This window comes from Myiozetetes cayanensis, unplaced genomic scaffold (assembly GCF_022539395.1).
Source record: "Myiozetetes cayanensis isolate MyiCay16 unplaced genomic scaffold, myiCay2020 scf1, whole genome shotgun sequence".
In the NCBI taxonomy this organism is placed as follows: Eukaryota; Metazoa; Chordata; class Aves; order Passeriformes; family Tyrannidae; genus Myiozetetes; species Myiozetetes cayanensis.
Window position 1 is genome coordinate 71,496,551 of NW_026086604.1, and position 15,041 is coordinate 71,511,591.

At 38.0% G+C, this 15,041-nt stretch overlaps 1 protein-coding gene across 1 annotated transcript in view; it reads right to left on the reverse strand.

Moving 5' to 3' along the window:
* Window positions 1-3,850: 3,850 nt before the first annotated feature.
* The window catches only part of DAP (death associated protein), a 52,217-nt gene continuing 41,026 nt past the window's right edge, over window positions 3,851-15,041 (reverse strand). The window contains exons 3-4 of the mRNA XM_050328060.1: window positions 8,669-8,711; window positions 3,851-6,668 (exon numbers count right to left, since the gene is read on the reverse strand). Of these exons, the coding sequence (XP_050184017.1) occupies window positions 6,549-6,668; window positions 8,669-8,711 (163 nt within the window). The 3' untranslated portion in view covers window positions 3,851-6,548. The remainder of the gene's footprint in view (window positions 6,669-8,668; window positions 8,712-15,041) is intronic.

Sequence of the window (15,041 nt, forward strand, 5' to 3'; positions counted from 1 at the left end):
TTTATCCAGAGGGAAGGAATTAGGTAAGGAATTAGCTTCTAATGTGAGCCTTTTTATTAGCAACTCAGATGTAACACAGTGAAAAGCTAGCTAGCTGCAAAAAGGATATGTGTTCATCCAAACTCTGTGTTCCAAAGTATCTGATCTGCCCTTGCTTAGCATCTCTGGAGTAAATGAAATCTGACATCTTAGTTTTTAAAATTGACTGTTCTCTCTCTTTGTAGGTACTCATGCACATGAATATTAATTGGGTCTCAGTTCAACCAGAATATGTCTCAGTTCCACATCCTACACACACATATACCTAGTGCTGCCTTTTGCAGCAAAGAGACATAATACATATTTCTTTTTCCTAACCCTTGTAGGTTAGAAGAACCAGAAGTTTATTAAGGTTTGCATTTGCAGATTTTACTCATTCAAAGGCCTCTCCCATGCAAAAAGATTCAAAGACATGCAGATATAAATCATTGTCCTTTCAGTACGTAATTGGGTAGTGGAAATTGAGGTCACTGAGCAGCATAAGAAATGGTCAGTATTCAGTTCTAAAATGATATGATAGCTCTGTTTCTTTGCTCTCATCATTTTCTAACAAGTTTTACAGAGCACAACTAAATCCACTTCTATGCTGATCCATTTGCTATTCTATTTTTAATACTTAAGGGTTACTGCTCTAATCACAGCTCCTGTTCACTGCAGATTTAAACAGATCAAATATTAAGTGTGCAACATTCCACTGGCACGTGCCGCTACTGCAGAGTGAGATACATCACTTGAAAAATGAAATAAAGCTTAAGATGAGGTGTACATGACTTTAGAAATAAGGCTGTTTTATGAATTTTTTTAAATACCAAGTAAAGTTTTCAGTTAAATGCAGTAGGCTCACAAGTAAGCATAAAACAAGGAGAAAGGTGATGCCTCTCTTCCTTCAGACCCAGACACTGGCATGCTGGTGCAATTTTACTCAGAAAGGCACTGAACATACCCATGTCTGAAACATAGCAAGGTATTTGTTTTTTCAGCTGCTTACAGCATGCAGAGCTGCAGAGATTAGTGGCTAACTTTCGCTTTTCATTTTAACTAAATCCACTGTTCTATATTTCAAGAGCCCCTTCTGCTTTAAGAGGGAAGCCAAGTTAGTTGCTGAGCTCTCCAGTGAACTTGCTCCTCTGTGAAAGAAAGCAATGTCAATATCCATCTTAACAAGGTATCTGATACCTATTGACACCTGAGACAGCCTAATACAAACGGCTTGTAAGAAGTCATTTTACACACCTTCATAACCTGATACTTATTTCTGAGCCAGAAAGGATAAAAAGCTTTTTGCTGAACCAGCTTTAGTCATGTCAATGTGAGAATATACTGACGATAACGTGACGTGTCCTTACTGACGTTGACAGTGAGCTCACATCTCTTTTAACAGCTGACCAATTTTTATAATCCTTAAAATCACTCTGGATTACTAATGCTTTTCTTTTTCTAAAGCTACGATTGACCTACAGAATGCCAGACACTCAAGTTTTCTAAAAATACCTCCAATGTAAGCTGGACAGCAGAGATTATATTAGAGACCTTCTTTCAAGGTCACTTGCAAGATCTATGCTTACTACAGCTTTAGTATCTGCATTTCAGTTTTGTCACTTGCAGCGTTGTGTGTTTTACAAAAAAATCACCAGCATCCATGCATGCCCGTCAGCTCCAAATTGCAATAAATTACATTCTCAGAAAAACGCATCATATTCTCACCTTGGACCAGCATTCTGAAGCGAAGGGAAAGTCTTTGCAACTCTTTCCAAATTTCTTTGTAAGAAATTACTTTGCTCATGGGGAGTTTTGTCAAATGCATTCCACCACTCCTCTCAGGCCTTCTATCTAAATATTAGTGTTACCATTTTATGAAAAGATTCAAAAACCAGTAAATACTAGATGCAGTCTCTTTTCTGATGGGAGATGAGGAAAATCATTTAATGCATGTTCTTGAAGGAGACCCAAGAACACAGTAACAAGCAAAATACAAACCTCCCCCTTCCTAATACAACCACGTACAGTGCTTACCAAAGGTTACAGATACAACGCAGATTTACTTTGCCCATCTGTTGAAGAAATTTGAAGATTTACTGCTGTAGACTTGACTCAGTGACTGGAGAAGCCTCGATGAGAAGAAACTATGATCTACTTCCCTCTGCATCCTTACAGAGCAGATGTTATCTGTAACCAGTTATATCTGCATCTTGTGAGGGAAGAGGTTTGTGTGCAAAGAATTTAAACTAAAAGAGAGATTTGTCTTAATTCTTTACATCATTGCAGCATCTGACCAGCAACATCTCCTCCTGTTGTAAAAGTGACTGTACCCATCCTGACATCCCCCATTTTCTAAAATGCAATTATGTGTATTAATCCACTAGTATAAGGCATTAGCCTAGACTTAAACCTCTTTTTAAGCTTAATATACCTAAATCTGAAGGGGACATAAGAAGTAGCTTATAAAGCCCACACCTCCCTCCTCCATGAAAATAGAGAGTATTCAGAATAAAGTTATTCCAAAGGGATAAAAATGTATGTCCACTCATTCCCTTCACCTTTGTATGAAGACTGCTGTGAATATTTTCATTAGGCAGCCAAGAATATATAATGATCACACTACTGCAGATAAAAGTACAAGACTTCTGTTTCAAGACATCTGGTGACAAAAGAGTAAACCATACTGCTGACATTAGAAGTAAATTTAATTTCTAATTACTAGTAACATTTGCAATACAGCTGAAAGCAAGGCCATGGAACTTTGAATAACTACGGACAACTCAATGAACAGCATGCCAGACATCGTGCACATGTATTTTCCCAAAATTGTAATGAAAGAAGACATCTTTTGAACAATGTAGAATGAAAAGGAGGTTCAGGGGAGATCCTATTGCTCTCTACAACTATCTGAAAACAGGTTGTAGCCAGGTGGAAGTCAGTCTCTTCTCCTAAGTAACAAGTGACAGGATAAGAAGAAATGGCCTCAAGTTGTGCCAGTGGAAGTTTAGATTGGATATGAAGGAAAATTTCTTCACCAAAAGAGTTGTCAAGCATTGAAACAGGCTGTCCAGGGAAGTGGTGGGGTCACCAACCCTGGAGATATTTAAAAGACGTATGGACGTGGCACCTGGGGACACGGTTTAGTCGTGGACTTTACCGTACTCGATTACCTTAGGTGTCTTTTCCACCCTAAACAATTCTATGATTACGTGATTGCAGTAACAATGTAACACTGCAATAGTCCTGAAACAGTGAATCTGTCATATCTCCACTGTATCAATAAATTTGTTGTATTATATACAACTCCACATATACTAAATAAAGGATGCCCAAAGTATCAGACAGCTTCCAGAAACACAGCAGCACTTTCTCCGAGTTCTTCTGTTAATCATTTGTGTTATGGCATGCATTATGTAATGTTGAGCGCAGCTTTATGAAAAGCTTGCCACCTCTTCTGATTACAGTACCTTCGTTTTCTGAAAGAAGAGCAGATCTTGAAAAAGCAATGGAAAATGTTAAATTTCATTTCCTTTACCATATTGATTTATTACCAGGCTTAGATTCTACAGCTTTGCAAAGATTGAGCTACCATCTCCAATTTCATAGTGGAAAACAGCATCTCTCATTCTATCTGGTGGCATCTACTTTTTATTTTATACAAAATTGGATTATTCAAAACAGCTCATCCACTGTGCCATAAAATTTCATAATAAATTTCACTATCTATAAAATGTTGATTAGTCGTGCAGCAGTCTGTAATAAAATCCCATAAATCCCAAAAAGCTGCACCCTGCTGATTTACACTGTACTTAGAGGAAAAAAGAGCCCAATACACAACTTCATGCTTTATTGTTGCATTATTGCCACATTGACAATTACAGAAAATTTATTATGCAGTCATTTCAAAGTAACATCTGAACATCTCCTGTGCTTATATGTCATTGTAACATATTTTAAAAGTATCAATAACCATCAGTAGCAAATCCAGTTCACCAGTTATGATTCTTTGTTTCAGGCAAGGTAATGCTTTGGTAAGGACACTGATGTATAAACACGGAAACATCCCAACAATACATAGTAGGCTTTCATACAGAGACATTTTCTAACCATATAGGAATTCCTGCACTCTAAAAGCCACTAAAGCTATCTTAAGAGCCATACTCCATTGTACACTTACTTATCTATCTAAGTAATCAAAGACAAAATTCAGGTACTGTCTATGTATGCTGTATATATTGCATTAACAACCAGGAGCAGTAGTTTGTAATTCAAAAGCATCCATGTTCCTAACTTTTAGTATTACAGTGGAAATGTGCTGCTGCTTTCAGAAGCATTTCTACCACCCATTACAAGACATGGAGCAGAGATACCCAGCCCCACCTAATCCTGTGCTTCTACACCGAGGTTTAGTTTTCCACTGCAGTCAGTGCAGTCAAGAGTGATCCAGCTCATCTTGAAAGACACTTCCCTTTGGTCAACAATGCCATACCTAAACTCTATCGACTGTCTGACTGCATCACCACTGACTACAGCTGAGGTCTAGACACTACTGCAGATGTAGGCACAACACGAGGGAGAGCTGAACCCCACCCAGCTCCCTCCCAAGGCAGCAGGTACCAGCATCAAGTGACTGCAATGATCTGCTTCACTGCTGATGCAGGTCACTGACAGCTCCTGGCTGCACCATCGACCACCTCCTGTCGTGAATCTGCAAACATTCCTGCCAGCAAATTATCTCGTGTAGATATTCCACGAGGCTCAACAAATGCTACCCTTATGAATGAGTTACTCATGTGTGAATCACTTGTACACTCATAAGCAGCTACAACCAAGGCCTCTGCTGCATCAACATCAGAAAAAGAAAGCATATTTTAAAAATTATGCATATTCTAATACAGAATTATTCTTATAAACAACACTCTTTCCTTAAGGCAAGTATGGTTATCTAATTAAACTGAAATTCAGGAATGCGTATACAAATTGTACATCCTTCCTCGGGTGTAGAATAAATATATCCATGCATAGAATTTGCAAAACATCATTTCCATCTCAAGCCTATGAAGAGATGGAAATGTCAGGTCCCTTTCACTCACATGAAGTGAGTTATTCCACTTGTGAAATGGGCCATATTTCCCATTATTTCACTGCTGTTGTTTTAAATCAGCTGCTCAGGAAATAATGATTTAATCTGCAGAAAAAAATGTTTTCTTAAAACTCTCCTCACTGGTTTTATATTCTATTTGATTTTAGACATAAATAAAATAGTAAAGCCACAAGTGATCCCAAACTTTCACTGATTTGCCAGGTAATGGTTGCAGCGCTAGCTCCCACTTTTTTAACATCATTAGAAATTTTATAAACCTCAGGGGTACTAAAGGCCATATGGTATTTGTAGTCAGTTAAAAACAGAAGGACACTTTAAAAACATAGGCAGTATAAAAAATATCTTTCCTGTTTTTTTTACAGAGATGAGTTACAGAAGGAAAATGATGGAGTTACGTGATTTTGAACTCAGCAAAGGATTTAATTATGTGGCCAAAACTAAAACAATTGCTCTATTTGAAAAATAGCCTTTTTTTAATCCCTCATATCACAACTGTTCTTCACAATAAGATGACTAGGAAAAAATATGATGTGCAAGAGAGGTTGTATCATAAACATATTTGCTAATGGTATCTCTTAATTTCAAATGGTGATCTCAAATTCTAACTTAGAAAAGTAAACAGATTTTTCACCAATATACTTTAAGTTCAATTCCAGAGGGTCCTGAGCTCCTTCAACTTGTTACTGGAACTGAGAAATCCTCACCTCAAAAATACAACCCCTTAGTGAAACCCATGAGGTCAGAGATTGGTTGCCTACAGCAGCAGCGTTCTTGTAACTGGTTTCTCTCTCCTCTTCACACCCACAGACCTCCAAAGCAAAAAACCTCAGACAGACTGTGCAAGTGCAAAGGGGTGTAAAGAAGATTCAGATGGATCTCTGCCCACTTGAGAAGGTTTTGGGGCCCTTTTATCACCTTGCTACTTGAATTCAGAGGGCACAGTCAGTGGGGTGTAACACTGTAGGATACTGAACACTACAATGGTTCCACATAATCCAGACAAATAGGGATTTCTGTCTCAACACACATAACAAGCAGTAAAGGTACCAGGACCAAAGGGCCATTCTTTCCTACTGACTTATCACAGAACTACATTAACTATCTGCTATTGCAATGCCACAACTAAAAGTACAAGTTATAAGCTCATTAATCATATTATTCGTACTAAAGTTTTTATCTTGGCAATATGAAAATATTATAAAAAGGCACCCCAATCAGCAAATATTTAATAGAGAATTTTCCGTCTGGGATAACAACTGAACAATGTCTTCATTCTTATTAACCCATGACAATTAAAGAAAAAGCAATAGCATGTTATTTTAGAGGTCAATTTTACTGATTTGACAGTGTGAATCCTAAAGGGTTTTTGTCTTCTCTTGAAAACTTATTCACTGAGAGCAGTTTGGCTGAGATCTTGATGGACAGCTCATTTGCGAGGCTGATGGATGTGCTGTTTGACATGTTGTGGGTGAGGAAGCTTTTCCACAGAAGGATGTGGTTTCTGATGAGCCACCTGAGCTGCAGCTGGAGGGAAGTCCTTATCACCCTGTTCAAAGAACACATCAGGAAAAATTTAAGAAATCTTAAAAGTGCACTTTCCATTTCAAATGGATTTAAGATTTTAAAAATGTGAAAAGCAGATAGAAAATGGTTGTTACATGTTGCTCTGAAGTCCCCCTGTACACATCCCACTATTCCAATCCTTTAGTCAACTTCAAAATTTCTCTTTTCTCAAGTGTCACTTGTTCCAGTTACACACACCATCCAAGAATACAGTACCTTAATGTGACCCAAGCGAAAAACACCCTAAGCACTCCTCTCTTCAGACCTGTTTGGTTTTCACAAAGCCACTAAAAAGAGGAGACTATTTTAAAAATAAGTTAAGGCAGCATGAAAAACTACCTGTACAAGAAAAGCTACCATAGGAATCACAGAATCATAGAATGGGCTGGGTTGGAAGAGACTTTAAAGATCATCTACTTCCAAACCCCTTACCATGGGCAGGGACATCTTCCACTAGATCAGGTTGCTCCAACCCAGGGATGGGGCACCCACAACTCCTCTGGGCAATCTGTGCCAGTGCCACACCACCTCACAGCAAAGAATTCTTCCTGATCACTAATCTAAACCTATTCTCTTTCAGTTTGAATCCATTCTCCCATGTCCTGTCACTATATACTCTTGTAAATAGACAGCTCCATCTTTCTTGTAGGCTCCCTTCAGGTACTGGAAGGTTGTAATTAGGTCACCCCAAAGCCTTCTCTTTTGCAGGCTGAACAATGCCAGTTCTGTAGGAAGAAAGACAGGATCTAAAACTACTTGGGACTCATATCTTAGAGGTGGCTGGCTTTTAAGTTTAACATGCTCTTTTAACCAGGTCTACTGGTGTTACCTCTCATGTGTTGTTGTTGGGCAGCCTCGGTTCAGGTGTAACACTTATGCCACCTACTTATCACTGTTGTTTCTAGGGTCAGTCCCACAAGGCTTTCAAAAAGCAATTGGAAACAAATACTATCAGTGCTCAGTGACACTGGGAGAACAGCACCACAACTTCTCTCTTTAGAAACCAGGACAAACATATAAGCCAGGAACTCCCTGCATTCCATCACCTCACAGGGCAACTGCCTTACACAGGGCTATTTTGTACAAGGCTGATGTCTCAGATGGCCTGTTTCACACCTGACCTTATTTCAATCTACTCCAAATTCTTCTTTCTATTCTAATTTGTTGTGCCTTTTTTTTTTTTTTTTTTTTAATCACTGGGTTAACTTGTTACATTTCTTTTTTTCTCTGCTCCAAGTTGTTTCCAATTTTCAAAGATCTCCTCAGACCTGACATTTCCTGCATTCTCTCCCCAGTGCTGCTGAGTGCCCACTCCTTATGGGCTAAGGAAAATGTCATCAGCTCGCTCTTTCCACCTACGGGATTTGAGACAACCACATTACACGCCCTAGTGATGTAAGGTCATCATGATAAAGGTAACCATCAGCCATGATAAAAACCCTGTCACAATACACAAGGCACAAATTACTGATCATATGATTAATGACTAGTTAACACTAATGATTTAGTTTATGGGTATCTAGGTCCTGCCTAGTGGTAAAACCTAGGGAATAACACCTTGAATCCCCAAGTATCTCAAGACACAAAGGGCAGCTGAAACACAATCTTCAAACATGTATCCTTATAGACAGGAGTGTTGCTCTGCATCACAGACCAAGTTATAGCAGCACACTTAACAGGCAACTGCTTCCAAAGGAAATGAATGCAGTAATAACTAGCTTAGATATAAAAAGATGATCCAATAAACTTAAAGTGCTAAAATTCAAAGTAAAATGGTGGAAGTAATTTCAATAAATAATTTCAATTTCACACAAACCCAGAAAGAATGCTTAAAGGGCCTCACACGAATATAAAAAGCATAAAGCCTCTTCACACAGAAGAGGAAGGGGTATGAAAAAGATTAATTTTGCTCTGATAGGTGATAATTCTGAAAAGCCTACAGTAATTTTTCTATGACTGAGAGAAATGTAATGATAATCTTACCCTAGCAATGACACCAGAGATGAACACCGCTGGTTTAGGTGGGCTGAAAAAAATAAGAGAGATTATTTTTACCAGTTGTTTAGAACATAAAAATGAAAAGTATCTCACACATGTAATGAGAAAAGAAGTGGCATTTCTGTCAATTAAGCAATGTTTCAAATAGATAAGACAAAATGCCTCTTCAAATCACTATTGCCTTACTAGTACTTACTCCAGTCAAAACCAAACCTGTAGATTTTGGGTGCTATTACTTCAAATTGGTTGTGACAGCAGTAAAAGGCTAGTCCAACAACACCATTTCTTACTTAAAGCTGAGAGTCTTTGTTTGCATTGGTTTCTTAATCCTCAAATTTTATATATACACTGCCAGCAGCACTTTAGGATTAGTGTATTTGTATTGCACAATGGAAACTGCAGCTGGACTAAACTCACTGCTGTGTTATAGAATGAAATAAATTTCTAGCTTACATCTGTCAGTCAAATGAATCAGGAATCCGAGTCTCAGAAAAAACAACACTCAGTACTTCAAATCACAGATTTTCAAGGAGATAGTTATCTACTCTGTTACAAGAAGAAGATTTGTTTCTGCAATAAGACAAATATTAAAAAACATACAGCAAAGTGTACCCTGCTTTTTCATTTGCAGACCCTCCATCCATGCCCATAGGAACAGACTTTCCATCGGCAGGACTTGACTCTGAAGCTTGGTCAGCATGAGCGACTGGTTTCCCTGGGTCACTGACCTACTGAAGTGCCCAGCTCTGCCTGGAGGGCACAGCACAGCCACATCCAGCTGTTCACCCTGGTGGCATTTCTAGCATGTGAATTACAGATACTCTGCAACTTAGTGGTCTCCAGGACAAGCGAAACCATACATCTGCACAGCCTACAGAGGGACTGACACCTGGAGCTCCAGAAAATCTCCACAGTACAGGTAGTTCTTCTGTAAGAAAACCATGTAACCTGAGGCATTGCAAAGGGGAGGAGAGTGAGGAGGTAAAGGCGTCCCTCCCTCTGAGCGTGTCTGTCACTGAGGGCTCAGAGCAGGTGGTTCATTAACCTGGATGGTGAGAAGGGTTTCTACCCTGCGATGTTATGGCTCACAAGGTTGGAACAACACAAAGCGAACACAAATCAAATTATTTATTAGAGGAATGATAGTGATTATTATGATGCACTTTACAAGAACACAGCTTGTAAAAATTTATTAACATGATGTTATGTGAAGTTAAGATAACAAGCAGCATTGAATTACACCTTGATATAATGAACTCATAAATATTGCCTGAGCCCTGTTTAACTCATAGTATTGCTACACAGTCTCTGAGCACCCTGGTTATTTAATAAGGCTCAGAATCCCTTCTACAAATTTTTAAAAAGTCAGAAAGACAGGATTAGAAAAAGGAGAAAGGAGAGAATTCTGCTCAAAAATACTTCCATTAAAGAGCAACAGTGATATTTCCTGCAATAAGAAACAATATTTTGATAGTTGTATTAGACCTTTTCAATCTAATTTTCTGTCAGTACCAACTAATAACAACCAAAGACAGCAAAACACCTTAATTTCATCGTAATTGTACTGAACCAAATTAATATGTTACAGTCTGCATAAGACTTCCTGGATGCTGAATAACAAACTCAAAGAAATAATGCACTGAGAAAAGACAGATGTATGTACTGCAGTGGCTCAAAGTACGATTCACAAATTAATGGTATGATATTATAAAGAAAATGAACAATAAATTGGAAAAAAAAAGTGTAGCAAGTTATTCTTCAACTATACATGGAATCTGATTTTAGTCACACTCAAACGGTTTTTTATTGACATTGTGTTATTAATGATACTGGATAGTCAGAAAGTCAAGTCAGATGAATTTTTCTTATATTCTTACCATGACCTTTCAGTGTTCATTATGATTAGATGATGCATGAAATTCAAATCAACATTTCCCCAAAAGACCCTGCGTTTGCCGAATTGCCGTGATTTGTTTGCTGACTACCACACTGTGTGTTTCTGCTGTGTGTTTTATACTTCTTGCTTTAAAAAACAATGACAACCAAAAGTTATCTCTTTCATAATGGTTATTACAAACACAGCTTTTACCACTGCAAATTGCAAAAATATTCTCAGAAACCCTGGTCTCTCGTTAATATGTCACGCAAAGGACCCAAGCTTATAAGTGCTCAGTTCCCTAAGTACATAATACAGGTGGATAGAGTTAGAATATTTGGTACATTTCCATACTTATTTTAACTTACTTGTATGGTCTTTTGTCTCAGGAACTAGGCTGAAGATCCTACAAAGATCATTTTCAGTTAATCTAAAATCCAACCTGATTATGTTCCAGATAGTACTGCAGAAGCAGCTAGTATGTTTTCCTGGTAAAGACTATATTCTTCAGATATAAAGAATTTATCTTAAGCTCTATCACAAAATAACATATTTAGCCTTGCTTGTATGCAATTGGTTCTGTGACCACCTTTAGTTACACTGCCTTAGAAACAGGCCACTGATTAGGGCTATCCCATGCGTGTGCAGTAGGCACCAAAACACCTCATGCTGACTCATCTAGGGTTTGTGTGGGACATTTTAGGATAGTGCTGACATACTGTGAAAAACCTAATAGGAAATCAGAGTTGCAAAACCGATAGTATCTCCTCCCAGATGCGGCTGGAACAGATTTCTCCTTGACTTTCCCCCTTGTTTGTCCTCTCCATGGATTTTTGACTGTACTCTTCTTGCTTTATGCTTGATTTACAGCTTTTAAATGGAAGAACTAATGGGAAGGCTAACCTGGCTTCCAGCTCAAGTGTCTCTACCCTCCATCTACAAATATCTTCTACAGAAATCCTGGCATTTGTTCCTGGCTGACTTGAGTTTCCACACTTGGCTGCAGGTGCACACTGTAATGAGGCTTCACCTCTGTACTTAACTCATTACACAGGCAAAATGCTTTGCTCCTATGGAAGCTCATAGGAGCTTCATTTCCATGCATTAATTATTCTCTAGCAGGGAAAAAGACAGAAAGCTGGCCAAAAATGTGAACGATTGAGTGTGTCAGTATTTATGTTCTATGTCAAAGCCACTGCCTTTCCTCCCATTTTCACTAGATTACATTGTTCCATTAAAAAATCTTTTAAAATTTAATATTATTAATTATCTTTGATGATCTATAGAACCAGAATCAGGCCAGACCATATATAATTGCACATCTATACTAATGAAGAATTCAACGGATCAGAGAAAGGCCTGGATAATCAGTCACTGATTCATGCTTTAATTTCATTCTTAATGAGAGAAATCTTTCCACAGATGAACTTTGTCACAATAAATTCAATCTCTACTGCCAAACTCCCAAACCACTGGCTTTTGTGGACCCAGACAAGCTGCAGGACCATAACTACATAACCTCACTCTGGGACATCTACTGGGACTGCAGTTTTGCAACATTACTCATTATCTTCCCAAGAACCTCCTGAAAATAGAAACAAAAATGGAGAACAAGCACAGCCTATCATTGCTACATTTGTAAAACACTTTCAAGTGCTTTAAATTCTATTGGTGTTTTATGCAAAGCACAACCTACATTTCCAGTATTTTGCAAGCTGTGATGGTTGCTCTGAGGATATACTTAATCTGATGAAAATCAGTTTGACAGATGTTGTTTTGAAGATGCAGCATTCCTTTGTCTAGGCATCAGTAAACAAGAAAGCAAAAAACCTCATTATTTCTTTCTGACAAAAACTGATTTTGTTTATACATATATGTGCTTTACAGCTATTTAATGCACACGTTAATTTAAAGTTAATTAATAGCCACAGCTGATACTGCGTAAGGAACAAAACAGCATGTTTGCCAAGACTGGTTAGTGTTTGTGTCAATACTTTCAGAGTAAATCCTTATTTTATTGTAACATATGGAAAAAAAGAACACATCTGTTAAGATCTGAGCATTCAGAGAACTTACCCTGATTTTACATGTGCAATGCTGCACCTGCCTAACATCAGATTCTCTACTGGATTCATTTATCCTGACTGTATTCAAATAAAATAAAGACTTTGATTGTTTTATAATACTTAGCTTAAAAAAGACCTTTATCTGACATGGAAAAGAAGATGAAATATTTTGAAAGATCGTTAACTAGATGAAATAAAGCATTAATAATACAAAAATCTTACTCCTTCACCTTAGAGGGATTAGTTGAACAGACATACTGTAAAGACAAATACAGTGGCCTTGGAATTACTGCGAAATCTCCTACAGGCCACAGAACATATACAGGGCAGACGAGTATTTATTAACTCCATTAAAATAGAGAAACCGAATAAATTAGTTTTCTAATTTGACAGGGAATTTTATAATTAACTGTATCTATCTCTAAATACAGTGAATGTGCACACACACATGCAGAGGCCGTCCATTTATACATACAAAGCTTACACAGATTCACTGCTGTTTCAGAGTGGTCCTAAATACAGAACAAAGCGGAGCACATTCCCATAGCTGTGGGGGGATGAAAACCTGCAGCCACTCTGCCGATTGCAGCATCTAAATTGCCTACTGCACCATTACCTGATGGGACGGATAGGATGTGATGCTGGTTTCCAGGAGCAGTTGGAATAGCAGATCCAGTCTGGAGGAAGGACTATGAGCATTGCTCACAGTGCAATCCAGAACAAAAGGCTACGTTTAGAGTTGACAAACCAGGCAACAGACCCATGCATATGCATTCAGTTCCTTTCCATATGAACTATAAGAGCTCCTGAAATGGGAAATGGGTCTTACTGCAGCCAGACAGTGTAGAAGGCAAATGAGCCAATGTACACTGGTGATCAGAAAAATCACAATAACATGGCAGGACAAATAAAGAATTAGAAAATGCAATGAGGTATACTTCACAGTATACCTCAATCAAGACACTTGGGGCCAGGAACATTCTAAGTGAAGAACTAGAGCAGAAATAAAGACAGAAGAAATAGCTGAGAGCATGGAGAACCTTCTACATAAGGAGAGAGTTAAAAACTATTTGCATACAATATACAAAGGAGTGGATAATACTGCTCTCATTTACCTTCTTTACCATATTAGTAGAGAGTGACACCTGTAGAAGACATACATTTAAAATCGGTAGTAGCAGATACCTTTAAAATACCATAGAATTAATGCAGAACCTCCTGCAAATCAATACCAAAATTTCCATTATGTCCACATTGAAAACAGGTTAACCTACTTTAAAAAGGACAAAACTGTACAGACGCAAGGCTTTTGTTAGGCTAGAAGATTTTTTTGTCAAAGTAGGTTAAAAAAAAGGTAAATAATTAAAACTGCATTACACTAATCTTCTAAATGTGAATGATTCATATTTATCTCTTCATACTCATGGGCATTAATGATATGTTTTATCCCTGGTGATCAGCTTTTGTTGTTTCAAGTCAGCCTAGCAAACAGACATATGGAATATATAAATAATAGTACGACGAGTTTTTCCAAGACTTCAATGGAGTTACAAACACTGGAGTTCGTAACTTTGTGTTTCCTTGTTTTAGTCAAATCACTGAGTGGCATGTACTGCGACTTGTAGTTGGCCTCTAGCTGTGGAAAGCAAATGAGAAATTCTCATGACAGCCATGAAGGAGAAATCCTTGCAAACCAAAGAGATACCAATGCAGAACCTGGAGCTGTGCCCAACTCCCTGATCCGCAGGCAAAGGCAGCACACAGACAGCACACCTCTCGTCCATTCAGCACCCCAAAACAGCAGGGACTTCAAAAATGAGCACAACCTTCCACTCAGCAGCCTGCCCTTTATTTCCCTGCTCATTTCCAAATAAACATAATTCACTTTTCTTACAATTTGCTTAGGCAAGCAAAATGAAAACCATATATGAAATAGTGTAATCTGCAGTTACTCAATGATCCCCCAACTGTCCCCTAATGAGAGCAAGTTTTGTGGTTTTATACCTTGTCCTGGCATAAACAGAAAGTTTCCCAAGTATTCCAAACAGATTTTCATCTTCAGACTTTAATCCTGCCCTTCTATTTGTGGAATTAAAAGTTTTGTGGCCAGTTGTTCAAACCACCCAATTTAATCTCCAAGGTTGTTTGGGAGTTCATATTTTCTCATTATGAAACATGAAAGTTAACTAGACTTAGTTTCAGTCTAATGCCTCTTTAAAGATGTCCAGATACTTCTTTATAGGGGTGCCTATTTGAATTTACATAGTTGCCTTTGATTTTGGTATTGTCTGCAAAAATGAATTTCAAGATTATTAAAACCACACTGAGATGATTAAAAACACATTTCTCAGCAAGAGAATAAAACTAACAAGCACGCTGCTCATCAGCTTGCCTGAAATACTTTCCCATTGGTTGT